Consider the following 18,375-nt stretch of genomic DNA (forward strand, 5'->3'; position numbering starts at 1 on the left):
ACACACACACACACACACACACACACACACACACACACACACACACACACAGAGGCCAGGGGAACAGGTCGATATGTTGAACTGCCTGTCGTCAGCATGTCCGCTGATAGAAGGACTTCACTGGAGTAGATGTACTCAGTTACTTATCTGTACTGTACTCCCACTACGTTTTCCTGTAATACACACATCCGTGTTCCATGCTCTTTGAGCTGTGTATAGACTGTATACTTTAGTTACTGCAGTACTGAGTAGATGTACTCAGGTACTTATCTGCTGGACTATTGCTCTGAGGTGTCGATGCTGACTCAGGACAGTACTGAGTAGATGTACTCAGGTACTTATCTGCTGGACTCAGGACAATGGCATCGCCACGTCTGAGGGTCAAGACCAAAGGTCTGGGTCGATAAATCCTTTTAACCCAATTCACTGTGAAATATATACATTCAAAGATTTGTGCCACATTTTCACGATTTAAAAAAGATAGGGTTACATCCTTAGAGTTTATATGAATAGAGAGGGCACCCGAGTTCTCCTTCCATCCACTTACATTAAGTTGCTCAAAAGCGCATGAGGCGATTTCACTCCTCCTTCCGGGTAGGAACAGAGAGCATTCTGGGATGGATTGGCCCCCAAACACATGAACGCGCTGCCGTTGAACGTGCACGAACGCGCACGAGCGTGCTGCTGTCGTGAACGTGCACAATGATAGTCAACGGACCAGCGCGTTCATGTGTTTGGGGCCCAGCGCTGCAATACTTCCATTCGGCCACTATGTCCATTTGGCCTCAGGGTTTCCTCTGGGTGCCGTCTCTATTCATATATACTCTATGGTTACGTCTAGCTACTTCAGCCACATCCAAGATGGCCCCTGCGGTGCACCTCGAAATGTGCTCCGCTGCTGCAAGAAGCTTTAAGAAGTGTTATTGTTATGGTTATTGTTATTGTTGTTGTTATTGTTATTGTTTACAGTGGCGTCCAGGTTCAAGGCCTTTAAGAAGTACACATACCAGTACAGCACAGAGACCAGGAATGGCGTGACGGGAACTTCGACCCTCAGGAACGGACCCAAGGTCACCTGTCAGGTACAGACTGTCTTACACACCTGGAGGAAACCTCCTAACTCCATTGTTGAGGGTTTATTTAAAAACAAAATGCCCTTCATGAATCAGTGCTGTTGAACACCCTTTACGTCTGTGTGTTGTTCCATAAATCAGTGCTGTTGAACACCCTTTACGTCTGTGTGTTGTTCCATAAATCAGTGCTATATTGAACACCCTTTACGTCTGTGTGTTGTTCCATAAATCAGTGCTATTGAACACCCTTTACGTCTGTGTGTTGTTTCATTAATCAGTGCTATTGAACACCCTTTACGTCTGTGTGTTGTTTCGAAAATATTAAACGAATGGACACAGACACAGAACTTTGAAATCGGGGAGAAATAGTTAGTTTGTTGTCATGGACCATCATTATGATATCCCACCCATCCAGGTGGAGATAGATTATTATATTATGATATCCCCCTCCCGTCCTGCAGGTGGAGCTAGAGGTCCCCCAGACATGCAGCTTCGTCCTCCACACCAGAGACTGTGTCCTCAGCGAGGTGACGTCCATGGACGATCAGGGACAGCCGGTCTACAGCGAGACCGGGACCTCTGAGGCCTTCAAGACCGCTATGGAGAGGTTAGTACTGGTCTACAGGTCTACAGACCACTATGGAGAGGTTAGTACTGGTCTACAGCCAGACTGGGACCTCTGAGGCCTTCAGAACCAGGTTAGTACGTTCTTTACATGCAGAAACATTTACATACAGAAACATTTACATGCTGAAACGTGTGTGTGTGTGTGTGTGTGTGTGTGTGTGTGTGTGTGTGTGTGTGTGTGTGTGTGTGTGTGTGTGTTCGTGCGTGTGTGTGTCCAGGAACCCTCTGAAGTGGACAGCAGAGCAGGTCACTGACGTCAGGCTGTTTCCTGAGCCTGGCGAGACGGTCAACATCCTGAACATCAAGAGAGGAGTGGTCTCTGCTCTGATCGTCCCTGTGATAGACCAGGAGGACCTGAGCCCCATGGTGAGACCTCTGTGACCCTCTGTGACCCTAAAGGCCTATTCATAGTCTGGATTTTTGGTGGTGAGGTGACCACCGCTCCGGTGGTGAGGTGACCACCGCTCCGGTGGTGAGCTGACCACCGCTCCGGTGGTTCAGGTTCAGGTTCAGGTTCAGGTTTATTTGTCATTTGTATAAATACAGAGTATACATACAATGAAATTTGTTTTGCTCAGAGCACTCTCAGTCTTACATACACAGGACATAAAACAAAAAGACGAAAAACAGGAAAGAAAGTGCAAGTGAAATGAAGTGCAATACAGTTCGAGGTCAGCTGTTCAGCAGCCTGACTGCCCCCTGGGGGTAGAAACTGTTACTGAGACGGTGGTACGAGATTTGATGCTCTGGTAGCGTTTTTTGGAAGGGAGTAGTTTGAACAGGGTATTTGCGGGGTGGCTGGTGTCTTCCATGATGTTGTGGGCTTTTTTCATACAGCGAGTGGTGTAGATGTTGTGGAGACTGGGTAGTTCTGTAGTGCCGATGATTTTAGCTGCTGTTTTAATGGTCCTCTGCAACCTATTGCAATCCTGAGCGGTCGTGTTACCGTACCACACTGTGATGCAGCCAGTTAAGACACTTTCAATTATACATCGATAAAAATTCACTAGACCTTTAGTACTTAAGCCAAATGTTTTAAGGCGCCTCAGAAAGTACAGTCGCTGCTGCGCCTTCTTGAGGATGTACTCGTTGTTGAGTGACCATGTAAATGTGTCGGTGATATATGTATGCCCAGGAATTTAAAGTTATCAACTATGTCGACAGATGACCCTTTGATGGGGTGTGGATACCTTTGGACTTCCTAAAGTCTACAATGATTTCTTTGGTCTTATTGGTGTTAAGTGAGGTGACCACCGCTCCGGTGGTGAGGTGACCACCGCTCCGGTGGTGAGGTGACCACCGCTCCGGTGGTGAGATGACCACCGCTCCGGTGGTGAGATGACCACCGCTCCGGTGGTGAGGTGACCACTGGAGCTGAAATAACGTTGAGCGGTGGTGAGTAAAAACAGAGAGAGAAGGGCTGGAGCGGTGGCGGTGGTTTGCTCTTCACCGCGGCTCAGTGACGTCATGTTGTAGTTCGGTGGTCACCTAACCACCGACAATCCAGACTATGTATAAGCCTTAAGACTGACCCTAAACATTAAGTTTTAGGCCATAAGGTGACCACCGAGAACTACAACATGACGTCACTGAGCCGCGGTGGTAAGAGACTCACCGCTCACCCCAAACACACCTCTCTGTTTTTATTAAAACTACAACATGACGTCACTGAGCCGCGGTGGTAAGAGGCTCACCGCTCACCCAAACACACCTCTCTGTTTTTACTAAAACTACAACATGACGTCACTGAGCCGCGGTGGTAAGAGACTCACCGCTCACCCAATCACATCTCTCTGTTTCTACTAAAACTACAGCATGACATTTTTTTATGGTGGTCACCTTATCACTTAAAACTGGAGTATGCATGGGTCTTTAATAGGCCTTTATTAAAGTTTACATTAAGTTAAAATGTTGGGTGGTGCATGGCGTGTGGTCCCCGGGGGTCCCCGGTCGTCAGATATCAAGGACCCCTGATTTAAAGTGTCATACGAAGCCAAGTCGAGTTGTGACAAATCGTGACAACAAACACAATATTTTTTTAAATGTATTAAAACAACAAAAAGGTATTTTCTCGGCCCAAAACATTGTGTTTGTTGTCATGATGTGTCACAACTGGAGTTGTCTTTGTCTGTGGCCTAAACGTCTTTAAAGAAATACTTTTTGAAAAGTCTACGTGAGGAAAACGACGCTCTATAATGCGTACTATTATAGTCACACCAAGTCAGAAAAAAAAGGCTCAATTTATTTCAAAACTATTGATTGATTGATTGAAATATGTATTAACAGTTTGCAGAATTACAGTAACATTTCAAGCACAAACTCAATACAGAGACTGTCAACTGTGAGTGGACGACCCAATTAAGCATTACACTTGTTTACAAGAGGGTCCGCATTGTTCAATTCATCAAAACTATCCGATCTACAAGCTCTCCCAAAAAGAGCATTGTGAACATTGTCACCTCCACACACACACACACACACACACACACACACACACACACACACACACACACACACCGGGGCCTAAAGAGGTGAACTAGTGATAGCTCTTATCAACAGAAGCTAATGGAGGCTAATGGTTGAGTAACAGGAGTTGACACAGTGAGATAATAGCTCTCATGTAGGTCATGTAATCTCTCTTATCGCCACCATTACCTTACGAACCCTATAGGCCTAATGTAAACAAGTGTGATGCGTTGTGGGGTCGTCCACAGTTAGCAGTTTTGTATCGCGTTGTGCTTGAAATGTACTGTAATTATCCAAGATGTTTATACTAATGTAAAAATAGAGCAAATATTTGCCTCTGAGATGTAGTGGAGTTGTCCTTAAAACTGTTTAGTTACGAGGAGTTGTATTGGTGTGACATGTCCTTAAATGGAGTTGCATTGGTGTGACGTCACTGACATGTCCTTAAATGGAGTTGCATTGGTGTGACATGTCCTTAAAACTGTTTAGTTACGAGGAGCTGCATCGGTGGGACATGTCCTTAACCCATTCTGACCTGAGATCAGATTCATACGAGGTTTCCACTGGACATACACTGGTCTGATTAACCCATTCTGACCTGAGATCAGATTCTAAAAATGTCAGTCGTTCTTCGATTTTTCAAAAAGTAGCAGATCTACGCTACGAGCTTGTAGGTCTGATATTTTTCAATAGCTAAAACATGACATAATGCTAACACCAAAAGGGGTGTGTGTGTGTTCCCTTCCCTCCCAGAATGGGTTAAAACTGTTTAGTTACAAGGAGTTGCATTGGTGTGACATGTCCTTAAATGGAGCTGCATTGGTGTGACATGTCCTTAAAACCTACAAATATTTCTGTTTGTGGTGTTCCACAGGGCTCGGTGCACGGCCTGTGTGTGTTTTAATAAAGTGTGTGGTGAATCCTGGTCTCTAAACTGCCTCCCCCTGGCCAGCCGGGGCGCCTGATGGAGGGGAAAGGAACTGGTTGGAATAACGTGTTCCTTCCACGCGCTACGCTACGTCCAACCAGGGAAACTCCCCCCTGTCAGGTGTAAAGGAGCAACTTGGACACTCAGGCATGAAGGAAGCATGAGTTCAAGTCCGTTGCTCTCCCCTTGTCCCCCATATATGGGGACTAGGTTGGTCTCCCCTTGTCCCCCATATATGGGGACTAGGTTGCTCTCCCCTTGTCCCCCATATATGGGGACTAGGTTGGTCTCCCCTTGTCCCCCATATATGGGGACTAGGTTGCTCTGGCTGTGTGTGTTTTAATCAGTGTGTATGTGTTCCTCAGGACACGGTGCACGGTCTGTGTGTGTTTTAATGAGTGTGTATGTGTTCCTCAGGACACGGTGCACGGCCTGTGTGTGTTTTAATCAGTGTGTGTGTGTTCAGGACACGGTGCACGGCCTGTGTGTGTTTTAATCAGTGTGTGTGTGTTCAGGGCTGTGTGTGTTTTAATGAGTGTGTGTGTGTTCCTCAGGGCTGTGTGTGTTTTAATCAGTGTGTGTGTGTTCAGGACACGGTGCACGGTCTGTGTGTGTTTTAATGAGTGTGTGTGTGTTCAGGACACGGTGCACGGTCTGTGTGTGTTTTAATGAGTGTGTGTGTGTTCCTCAGGGCTGTGTGTGTTTTAATCAGTGTTTATGTGTTCCTCAGGACACGGTGCACGGTCTGTGTGTGTTTTAATGAGTGTGTATGTGTTCCTCAGGACACGGTGCACGGTCTGTGTGTGTTTTAATGAGTGTGTATGTGCTCAGGACACGGTGCACGGTCTGTGTGTGTTTTAATGAGTGTGTGTGTGTTCAGGACACGGTGCACGGTCTGTGTCCGGTGCACCACAGGGTGAACTCCAGGAAGGACGTGGCCACGGACGTGTCCGTGTCTCTGGACATGAAGCAGTGTGACCATTTCACCAGCACGCCGCTGGTTAACAGCCCCCTGGCGCTGCTACGACACCTGGTACGTTGAAATATAGCTGGTTAACAGCCCTCTGGCGCTGGTACGACACCTGGTACGTTGAAATATAGCTGGTTAACAGCCCCCTGGCGCTGCTACGACACCTGGTACGTTGAAATATAACTTGTTAACAGCCCCCTGGCGCTGGTACGTCACATGGTACGTTAAAATATAACTGGTTAACAATCCTCTGGCGCTGGTACGACACATGGTACGTTAACCCATTCTGACCTGAGATCAGGTTTCTAAAAATGTCTTCAGTTTTCTGAAAAAGCTATGTTTTTGCCACTCGGTGGCACGCTATGAGCTTGTAGATCTGCTATTTTTCAATAGCTAAAGCATAACATAATGCTAATACCAAAAGGGGTTCCTGCCCAAAATGGGTTAAAATATAGCTGGTTAACAGCCCTCTGGCGCTGCTACGACACATGGAACGTTAACATATAAACAATACCTTTATTAACCCATTCTGGTACAACACCTAAAATATAAATATCCACTTTATAAAGCACTGTCTCTGACAGCCAGATAGTTTAAACGGTAGGAGCAGCCTAATCAGTTTATTGATTAGATTATTATTCATTATGTCTTCACAGCATCATCCTCTATCCAAGCTGATCAGTTTATGAATTATCATATCATTAATCATATTGTATTGTATTATATTGTATTGTATTGTATTCCCAGCACCATCCTCTGTCCATGCTGATCAGTGATCAGATCATAAATCATATTATATTGTATTCCAGCACCATCCTCTGTCCAGGCTGATCAGTGATCAGATCATAAATCATATTATATTGTATTCCAGCACCATCCTCTGTCCAAGCTGATCAGTGATCAGATCATAAATCATATTATATTGTATTTCCAGCACCATCCTCTGTCCAGGCTGATCAGTGATCAGATCATAAATCATATTATATTGTATTCCAGCACCATCCTCTGTCCAGGCTGATCAGTGATCAGATCATAAATCATATTATATTGTATTTCCAGCACCATCCTCTGTCCATGCTGATCAGTGATCAGATCATAAATCATATTATATTGTATTCCAGCACCATCCTCTGTCCAGGCTGATCAGTGATCAGATCATAAATCATATTATATTGTATTCCAGCACCATCCTCTGTCCAGGCTGATCAGTGATCAGATCATAAATCATATTATATTGTATTTCCAGCACCATCCTCTGTCCAGGCTGATCCGGAGCAGCCATCAGTGTTCGTACCAGTTTGACAACAGGAGGAAACACATGACGTCGGCCGAGTGCACCGAGAAGCACCTGTACCTTCCCTTCTCTCACCAGTACGTCCGTGCATATTAACCCATTCTGACCTGGGATCAGATTCATACGAGGTTTCCACCGGACACACACTGGTCTGATGAACCCATTCTGACCTGAGATCAGATTCTAAAAAATGTCAGTCGTTCTTCGATTTTTTTCAAAAATGGCAGACCTACAAGCTCATAGCGCGCCACTCGGTGGCGCGCTATGAGCTTGTAGATCTGCTATTTTTCAATAGCTAAAGCACAACATGATGCTAACACCAAAATGGGTTCCCGTTCAGAATGGGTTAATCAGTCTCTCTGTGCATCGCTGTAGTAGCAGGTGCCCTCCAGTAGGGGGGGGGGGGGGGGGGGATTTATGTGGATTAAAGGACCCAATGCCAGAGTGTAATTGGTTTTCGATGGTGACGTAATGACGATATGTTTTAGTCTTGGGAGGCACTGATTGACATATACGTCACCATCCAAAGTCGTCACTTACGTATTCATTACAACATTATGTTTCTGAAGTGTATACAAACAATTACCATTGTTTCATTCTGGCACCACTGCCGTATCAGGCACAAGTAGTCATTACTGAGATTTGACAGTTTGTAGCGGTCGAAAGTAATTGCGCGCTCTGCTTGCGCACTAGTAGGCCATTTATGGCCTACTATCGTGTGCAACAAGCAAGTATGCACTCGACAGAGTGCAGTTCTAGTTATTATTATAGCCAAACACAAACCAACGCTCCTGTTGGTTTCCACAGGATATGCAGGCACTGCCACCGTGTGGATACACCTGGTAATGCAGTTATGCACAGAGACTCTGATGTGTTTGATAATCTGACATGAAACAGTTATAATATATAATATTATAACTATATATATAATATAATATAATATAATATAATATATAGTTATTATCCATCAAGTGTCTTTATTTAATGATAGATTACAGACAGACAGACAGACAGACAGACAGACAGACAGACAGACAGACCCTTCACAGGGACAGTAATGTGTCATTAACCCTTCACAGGGACAGTAATGTGTTATTAACCCTTCACAGGGACAACGGCATCTCCTCTGTGGTCACCCAGACGCTGACTCTTCAGGACAACGCCAGGATCAACAACAGGATCTTTGGTAAGAAAGACGTTGCACTGAATAGAGCTGATCTATATGATCTAACTCTAGGATCTGATCTATATGAATTGAAGAATTTTCAATTAGGGACAACATCATACAACTTGAATGTGTGTGTGTGTGTGTGTGTGTGTGTGTGTGTGTGTGTGTGTGTCAGAGGTGGACTCCGACCTCATGCGTCCTCTCCACCTGGAGGCGCCAGAGGACAGTGCGGCGGTTCAGAGCAGTGAGGACGCTCTGGAGACACTCAGCCATCTGATGGGTACGTTAACCCTGACCCCTGACCCCTAACCCCTAACCTGGAGACACTCAGCCATCTGATGGGTACGTTAACTCTAACCCCTGACCCCTAGGTCCTAGACCCCCCTAGGTCCTAGACTCTAGACCCTAACCCCTAACCCCTAGGTCCTAGACCCTAGGCCCTAGACCCTAGGCCCTAGACCCTAGGTCCTAGACCCTAGACCAGGGTTGGGCAACTTTGACGATGCAGAGGGCCAATATATTTCCACACTCATTCCAGAGGGCCACAGTGCATAATTACTGTTGTAGCAAAAAATAGCCGATCTACAAGTTTGAAATTGAAAACCTGAATAATATTTTGCTATTTTTTTAATTGGAATCCTGAAAAGTTACTTTTATTGAATTTCAAAAAGCATTTAGTTATAACTTTATGAACTGTTAACATAACTATTGGACACAAAAAGATAACATTTAAATACTAGGCATTAAGTAGGCCTACTGGTCATTTAATACTAGTCATGGAGTAATTAAAGCAGGTTTGGAATTGTAAACAGCTGAAGTCAATACTGTAGCATTCTGATATCATCATGTGGGCCGCATTAAGTGAAGGTGGGGGCCGCATGTGGCCCGCGGACCGCCAGTTGCCCACCCCTGCCCTAGGCCCTAGACCACTGGTTCCCAAACTTTTTCATGTCAAGGACCCCCAAATTGACACTCATTAGCCCGCGGACCCCCATTTGAAAAGCAGGGATCCCAATAAGAGAAGATTTTGACTCCTCTAGCGGTGATTCTCAACCCGTTTCATTTCAAGGACCCCCAGTTTGACATGCATTATAGTCTACGGACCCCCATTTAATGACATTTCTATCTCTGGGACCCTTATTTATATTGTAAAATCAATGCTAATCTAACTCCGAGAGTGTAACTCAGAGTTAGATTACCCTAACGGGTCCATTTGGTTCCATTTGTACACTCTCTGAGTTACAGACCCATAAGAGTCCATTTGGTCCAAATGATCATTTAGCTGGGGACCCCCTGGAACTCCCTCAAGTACCCCTGGGGGTCCCCGGACCACACTTTGGGAACCACTGCCCTAGGCCCTCTAGGCCCTATTAAACAAATATACGCCACCGTTTTAGAATAGTCCACCTCAGGTCTGAATGTTGTCTGAGCCAGGGCGGGTTGTCCACCTCAGGTCTCGGCCAGCAGGACGGTCGGCGGCGGAAGAGAGAGGCGGGGCTTGATCTGAGCCAGGAGGGTCAGAAGAGGGCGGGGCAGTTCCACCGGCTGGTCACTCAGCTACGATCTCTGGACAACCTGACGCTGAGTCACACCGTGGAGCGCATGGCAGCGCTGTCTGACATCATCACCTGGCAGGTATGGAAACACCTGTCTGACATGATCACCTGGCAGGTATGGAAACACCTGTCTGACATCATCACCTGGCAGGTATGGAAACACCTGTCTGACATCATCACCTGGAAGCTAAATAAAACACTAGGGGTTGCCTACCTGCCCCTGGCAGCTAAATAAAACACTAGGGGTTGCCCCACCTGCTCCTGGCATCTGTCTAAACACCTGAACGTGGCCAGAGCTCTGTCTTCTGGTCTGGAATGTAAATAAGATCACTGTTTACTTATAATGTGCTATTTTCACTGTAACTACTAACTACACTTCAAAATAAATATCTTATATGCCCATATAAGGCTCTATACTACAGTGCGGTACCACTCTAACTGACATATCTCTATGCCCATATAAGGCCCTGCTCCAGTGCGGTACCACTCTAACTGACATATCTCTATGCCCATATAAGGCTCTGCTACAGTGCGGTACCACTCTAACTGACATATCTCTATGCCCATATAAGGCTCTATACTACAGTGTGGTACCACTCTAACTGACATATCTCTATGCCCATATAAGGCTCTATACTACAGTGTGGTACCACTCTAACTGACATATCTCTATGCCCATATAAGGCTCTGCTCCAGTGCGGTACCCCAGAATGCAGTAGTGCGTTGCTGCAGCGGCTGCGCTCCGTGGAGGGCGTGTCTCTGGGAGGCGACGCCCTGGTCTACGCCGTCAGCCTGCAGGGGGTCCCCGACGCCCGGAGGGTCACAGACATGCTGTCCATGGCCCAGTACAGACAGAGTAGAGTCATCATGTACGCTCTGGCCAACACCGTTAAGGCGTAAGTACATACATACAGTACATACAGTACATACAGTACATACATACAGTACATACAGTACATACAGACATGCTGTCCATGGCCCAGTACAGACAGAGCAGAGTCATCATGTACGCTCTGGCCAACACCGTTAAGACGTGAGTAAATAATGAATTGCATTTTTATAGCGCTTTTCCAAGTGCTCAAAGCGCTTTACAATGGTTCATTCATTCATACATTGGGAGGTGAAGCGGCGAACAGTCGACGCCAGCGTCCTCACTTCCCACCCCTAATCCAACCCTTGATGCTGAGTGTCAAGCAGGGAGGCACTGGGTCCCATTATTTAGAGTCTTTGGTATGACCCGGCCGGGGATCGAACCCCTACCTCCCAGTCTCAGGGCGGACACTCTAACCACAAGGCCACTGAGCTGGTACATACATACAGTACAATTTACAATTTACAATTTAGGCATTTAGCAGACGCTCTTAATCCAGAGCAACTTACATTAAGCAAGAACAAAAAAACATGGGAATACATCACATAAAAACATTTATCATGAAACATGCGTAAGCTAAGAAAGTAACAGTGGAATATCTATAATGAAACTATACATATAAGCTATAAATCTATACTACTATGCTATACATATGTACTATGACGTGCTATGACTACATACAATGCACTTATGCTGTCTACATAACATGCTATAAGTCTGTATCAAATGCTATCTAAGTCTACAGAATTGCTATCTAAGGGGGTGGGGTAAGTACAGTACATACAGTACATACAGACATGCTGTCCATGGCTCAGTACAGACAGAGTAGAGTCATCATGTACGCTCTGGCCAACACCGTTAAGGCGTGAGTATGACCCCGACGTCAACGCCCTGATCCTAGACCCCGACCCTGACCTTTAACCCTGACCCTGACCTTTAACCCTTGTGTTGTACTATTACTACCAAACAATCTAAAATAAAGGGATTTAAGATCATTAAAGCTGGGCTGAGCCCAATGCCTTTCTGCCTACTTCCGGTCCTCTTTTGACCTGAGGACGATTCTACAAATGTCTTCTAAATCCCGACAGTTTTCTGAATAACCCCATGTTTATATATCAGTGGTTCTCACAGGGTTAAACCTCATGTTTCTATATCAGTGGTTCTCAAACATTTTCATGTCAAGGAAAAATAATATTATAATATTATAATATAATATTATATAAATTATATATATTTTATATATTTAATATAATTATATTAAAAAGATGTGCAATACATTTTCACACATTTTCTAAAATAGCAGATCTACACAAGCTTGTAGCGCGCCACTCTGTGCCGTGCTTGTAGATCTGCTATTTTTCAATAGTGTTCTTGATTAAATACAATAAAATAAAATAAAAAAAGTCATATAATATATATAATAACTTTATTTAAACCGATAACTTTATTTAAACAGATGTAATAACTTTATTTAAACAGATGTAATAACTTTATTTAAACAGATGTAATAACTTTATTTAAACAGATATAACTTTATTTAAACAGGTTCTATGACGCCAATGCCAGAGAGGTCACCCCAGAGGTCACGGAGGTCACAGAGTTCATGGAGTTTCTGGTGTCGGATTGTGCTGACGAGAGCGCCTACCTGGCACTGAGGGTAGGCACACACACACACACGCACGCACGCACGCACGCACGCACACACACACTATACACACGCACACACACACACACACACACACACACCCACACACACACACACACACACACACTGAGGGTAGGCACACACACACACACACACACACACACACACACACACACTGAGGGTAGGCACGCACACACACACACACACACACACACACACACTGAGGGTACGCAAGCACATACACACACATACCCTGTGTCCCCTAGGGCAGGTGTTCCCAAACTTTTTTGGACCAGGTACCCCTTTTGGGGTAGATATTTTTCCAGGTACCCCCTCATCCTCGCAACAATCTAAATGTGTACTACTTACTACATGTTCTCCCCGTGTCCCCTAGGGTACTGTAGGTACCCTCACATGTTCTCCCCGTGTCCCCTAGGGTAGGTACCCTCACATGTTCTCCCCGTGTCCCCTAGGGTAGGTACCCTCACATGTTCTCCCTGTGTCCCCTAGGTACCCTCACGTGTTCTCCCCGTGTCCCCTAGGGTAGGTACCCTCACATGTTCTCCCCGTGTCCCCTATAGGGTAGGTACCCTCACATGTTCTCCCCGTGTCCCCTAGGGTAGGTACCCTCACATGTTCTCCCCGTGTCCCCTAGGGTAGGTACCCTCACATGTTCTCCCCGTGTCCCCTAGGGTAGGTACCCTCACATGTTCTCCCCGTGTCCCCTAGGGTATGTACCCTCACATGTTCTCCCCTGTGTCCCCTAAGGTAGGTACCCTCACATGTTCTCCCCGTGTCCCCTAGGGTATGTACCCTCACATGTTCTCCCCGTGTCCCCTAGAGTAGGTACCCTCACATGTTCTCCCTGTGTCCCCTAGGGTAGGTACCCTCACATGTTCTCCCCGTGTCCCCTAGGGTAGGTACCCTCACATGTTCTCCCCGTGTCCCCTAGGGTAGGTACCCTCACATGTTCTCCCCGTGTCCCCTATGGTAGGTACCCTCACATGTTCTCCCCGTGTCCCCTAGGGCAGTAACCCCTGTCTCTATACTGCCTCCCCCTGGCCAGCCGGGGCGCCTGATGGAGGGGAAAGGAACTGGTTGGAACACGGCTTCCATCTTGCCAGCAAGGTTCTACCTATAGGTGTAACTTCCCATAGACTTCCCATAGACAGCCCTTCCCATAGACAGCCCTTCCCATAGACTTCCCATTCACAGCCCTTCCCATAGACTTCCCATAGACAGCCCTTCCCATAGACAGCCCTTCCCATAGACAGCCCTTTCATCCACACAGAATAGTCCTATTTAATTGTATCCTCTTACGATCTGTAAAGTGTTACAACGTGTTCCTTCTATCTGTAAAGTGTTACAACGTGTTCCTTCTATCTGTAAAGTGTTACAACGTGTTCCTTCTATCTGTAAAGTGTTACAACGTGTTCCTTCTATCTGTAAAGTGTTACAACGTGTTCCTTCTATCTGTAAAGTGTTATAACGTGTTCCTATCTGTAAAGTGTTACAACGTGTTCCTTCTATCTGTAAAGTGTTACAACGTGTTCCTTCTATCTGTAAAGTGTTACAACGTGTTCCTTCTATCTGTAAAGTGTTACAACGTGTTCCTTCTATCTGTAAAGTGTTATAACGTGTTCCTATCTGTAAAGTGTTACAACATGTTCCTTCCACGCGCTACGTTCAACCGGGGAAACTCCCCCCTGTCAGGTGAACAGAAGCAGCTTGGACATATAGATGGAAGCATGAGGTCAGTCCGTTGCTCTCCCCAGGTTGGTAGAGGAAGTGTAGCGGTTGGTTTGGTCAGTTGGTCAGTTGGTTTATTTTCGTGTGTGTGTGTGTGTGTGTGTGTGTGTGTGTGTGTGCGTGTGCGTGTGCTCTCTCCCCACAGGTCATAGGGGTGATGGGGTCAGCCTTACAGCACACAGCCAGCGGAGCGGTCAGCGGGCTGGTCAACTCTCTGCTGCAGTGTGCCAAAAACACAGAGGCTCCTTTACTGAACCAGAAGGCTGCTGTCCAGGCCTTCAGAACCATGGACATACATGAGCAGGTACTACTATTACTACTACTATTACTAATACTAGCCTTCAGAACCATGGACATACATGAGAAGGTACTACTAGTAATACTACTAATACTACTACTATTACTACTACTATTACTACCAGTAAGACGCGCAAACGCGGGAAGCGAACGCAGCTCATACATATTTGGGTTTTGGACGTATAGCTGCTTTGGGGACTCCTTATATGGTTATGGCTGAGTCATGGTGACACAAATCACTCAGCTCCATATATGGGCACAAAAGCGGGACAGACAGACAGACACACAGACATGATCTGCTAGGTCTCATTGTGAACGCAGTGAGCACTGCGTTCGCAAATACTAGCCTTCAGAACCATGGACATACATGAGAAGGTACTACTAGTAATACTACTAATACTACTACTACTAGCCTTCAGAACCATGGACATACATGAGAAGGTACTACTAGTAATACTACTACTACTAGCCTTCAGAACCATGGACATACATGAGAAGGTACTCTACTACCAGTAAGACGCGCAAACGCGGGAAGCGAACGCAGCTGAGACCCTGCAGATCTGTCTGTCTGTCTGTCTGTCTGTGTGTCTGTCCCGCTGTTACTGTATATGTGGACCTGGCCCCTTTTGTGCCCATATATGGAGCTGAGTGATTGCTGATGCAACACACTCCATATTTGGATAGCGGGACAGACACACAGACAGACAGACATGATCTTCTAGGTCTCATAGTAAGTGCTCACTGCGTTTGCAACTATTACTACTACTACTGCGACTGCTACTGCTACTATACTACTACTACTCGACCCCCTCAGTTTCATGAGGAGGAGGGGGGGGTGTACAGGGACCCCCAGGGGTCTAACAGGGGCCCCCAGGGGTCTTCTTCTTGCTGCGAGAGTGAGGTCTAGCCAACACCAACTCGGGATTCCTGGATCGCTGCCCTCTTCTTTTCTTTTTTTCCTCTTTCTTGAGCTCTGCAGTGTTGTCAGCCAAGCTGTCGCGCCGCAGCACGTCTACATAGGTGGTACGCCTCTTTCCCCTCCTGGCTTTGCCCTGGGTCGGCTCCCATAGGGGGTCTAACAGATAGCTGTGTGGTTTCAGATTGCACCGGGGCTCATTGAGGTGTACAGGGACCCCCAGGGGTCCATAGACAAGCGCATCGCAGCCTACCTGATCCTGATGAAGAGCCTCCGCCGGGCCACGGTCCAGAACATGGTCAGCTCTCTGACGGACATGGAGCACCTGTACCCCGAACGCTACCTGGTCAGCTTCGTCGTCTCTCACCTCAACAACATCCTGGCCTCCACCGACCCCCAGCTAGAGGAGTGAGTACCCTAGACCCTAACCCCTAACCCCTAACCCCTAGACTCACCTCAAGAACATCCTGGCCTCCACCGACCCCCAGCTAGAGGAGTGAGTACCCTAGACCCTAACCCCTAACCCCTAACCCCTAGACTCACCTCAACAACATCCTGGCCTCCACCGACCCCCAGCTAGAGGAGTGAGTACCCTAGCCCCTAACCCCTAACCCCTAGCCCTCACCTCAACAACATCCTGGCCTCCACCGACCCCCAGCTAGAGGAGTGAGTACCCTAGCCCCTAACCCCTAACCCCTAGCCCTCACCTCAACAACATCCTGGCCTCCACCGACCCCCAGCTAGAGGAGTGAGTACCCTAGCCCCTAACCCCTAACCCCTAGCCCTCACCTCAACAACATCCTGGCCTCCACCGACCCCCAGCTAGAGGAGTGAGTACCCTAGCCCCTAACCCCTAACCCCTAGCCCTCACCTCAACAACATCCTGGCCTCCACCGACCCCCAGCTAGAGGAGTGAGTACCCTAGACCCTAACCCTTAGCTCCTAGCTCCTAGCCCTTAGCTTTAGTCACATGGTCTTTTGAATCAAGTTGAAGTTAGTTAGTAGTCGGCTAAATACGATACGATTTAAGCGGCTAAATCTACAGTTGATTTTGTCAAACTTTTAGTCTTTTAGCCTATCATATCTATCATATTATATAATGTCTATCATATTATATCATAAATCATGTCTATCATATCTATCATATTATATCATGTCTATCATATCTTAGTTTGTACGTTTTTGGCCTTGAAAACAGATAGTCTGACGGTCTGTTTCTTGTCATCTACATTCAGGAAATACACAGACATAGATTGACCTGTGTGTGTGTCTGTGTGTCTGTGTGTCTGTGTGTCTGTGTGTCTGTGTCTGTGTGTCTGTGTGTCTGTGTGTCTGTGTGTCTGTGTGTCTGTGTGTGTGTGTGTGTGTATGTGTGTCTGTGTGTCTGTGTGTCTGTGTGTCTGTGTGTGTGTGTGTCTGTGTGTCTGTGTGTGTGTGTCTGTGTGTCTGTGTGTGTGCGTGCGTGCGTGTCTCATCTAGGACGAGGAGCCTCATAGAAACGGATCTACCAGATCAGTTCCGTGACGCGGACGTGTCGGGTCTGTCTCTAAACGTCCGTCTGGACTCGGAGCTCGGCGCGGCGGGCGCCAACGCCATCTTTGACCACCTTAACTTCCTGCCCAAGGAGCTGATGCTGGAGACCACCCTCAAAGTGTTCGACTACAATGGAGACCTCTTTGAGGTGACCACTCCCCTTTAGCCTGGTGACCACTCCCCTTTATCCTGGTGACCACTCCCCTTTATCCTGACCACTCCCCTTTAGCCTGGTGACCACTCCCCTTTTAGCCTGGTGACCACTCCCCTTTATCATGACCACTCCCCTTTATCCTAGTGACCACTCCCCTTTATCCTGGTGACCACTCCCCTTTAGCCTGGTGACCACTCCCCTTTAGCCTGACCACTCCCCTTTATCCTGGTGACCACTCCCCTTTAGCCTGGTGACCACTCCCCTTTATCCTGGTGACCACTCCCCTTTATCCTGGTGACCACTCCCCTTTATCCTGGTGACCACTCCCCTTTATCATGGTGACCACTCCCCTTTATCCTGGTGACCACTCCCCTTTATCCTGGTGACCACTCCCCTTTATCCTGGTGACCACTCCCCTTTATCCTGACCACTCCCCTTTATACTGGTGACCACTCCCCTTTGTCCTGACCACTCCCCTTTATCCTGACCACTCCCCTTTAGCCTGGTGACCACTCCCCTTTAGCCTGACCACTCCCCTTTATCCTGACCACTCCCCTTTAGCCTGGTGACCACTCCCCTTTAGCCTGACCACTCCCCTTTAGCCTGACCACTCCCCTTTAGCCTGGTGACCACTCCCCTTTAGCCTGACCACTCCCCTTTAGCCTGACCACTCCCCTTTAGCCTGGTGACCGCTCCCCTTTCATCATGACCGCTCCCCTTTTATCATGACCGCTCCCCTTCATCCTGACCACTCCCCTTTTATCATGACCGCTCCCCTTCATCCTGACCACTCCCCTTTTATCATGACCGCTCCCCTTTATCCTGAACACTCCCCTTTATCCTGACCACTCCCCTTTAGCATGACCACTCCCCTTTAGCCTGACCACTCCCCTTTATCCTGACCACTCCCCTTTAGCCTGGTGACCACTCCCCTTTATCCTGACCACTCCCCTTTTATCATGACCGCTCCCCTTTTATCATGCACGCTCCCCTTCATCCTGACCACTCCCCTTTAGCCTCACCACTCTTTACTTTACTTTACTTTAATTTGGTGGTGGATAGATAGATAGATAGATAGATAGATAGATAGATAGATAGATAGGAACTAATCCACTATAGCTTCTGGAG

General features: G+C 47.0%; 1 protein-coding gene across 1 annotated transcript in view; it reads left to right on the forward strand.

Moving 5' to 3' along the window:
• The window catches only part of apoba (apolipoprotein Ba), a gene marked incomplete at both ends in the record, with an annotated part of 68,614 nt that overhangs the window by 13,864 nt on the left and 36,375 nt on the right, over positions 1 to 18,375 (forward strand). The window contains 13 exons of the mRNA XM_080783370.1: positions 970 to 1,082; positions 1,535 to 1,680; positions 1,919 to 2,066; positions 5,975 to 6,127; positions 7,311 to 7,435; positions 8,468 to 8,544; positions 8,747 to 8,806; positions 9,980 to 10,233; positions 10,767 to 10,978; positions 12,499 to 12,610; positions 14,493 to 14,651; positions 15,745 to 15,968; positions 17,040 to 17,241. Coding sequence (XP_080639496.1) covers positions 970 to 1,082; positions 1,535 to 1,680; positions 1,919 to 2,066; positions 5,975 to 6,127; positions 7,311 to 7,435; positions 8,468 to 8,544; positions 8,747 to 8,806; positions 9,980 to 10,233; positions 10,767 to 10,978; positions 12,499 to 12,610; positions 14,493 to 14,651; positions 15,745 to 15,968; positions 17,040 to 17,241 — 1,985 coding nt within the window. The remainder of the gene's footprint in view (positions 1 to 969; positions 1,083 to 1,534; positions 1,681 to 1,918; positions 2,067 to 5,974; positions 6,128 to 7,310; positions 7,436 to 8,467; positions 8,545 to 8,746; positions 8,807 to 9,979; positions 10,234 to 10,766; positions 10,979 to 12,498; positions 12,611 to 14,492; positions 14,652 to 15,744; positions 15,969 to 17,039; positions 17,242 to 18,375) is intronic.

Source organism: Protomyctophum bolini, assembly GCF_963924005.1.
Source record: "Protomyctophum bolini genome assembly, chromosome: 15".
NCBI classification, from domain to species: Eukaryota; Metazoa; Chordata; class Actinopteri; order Myctophiformes; family Myctophidae; genus Protomyctophum; species Protomyctophum bolini.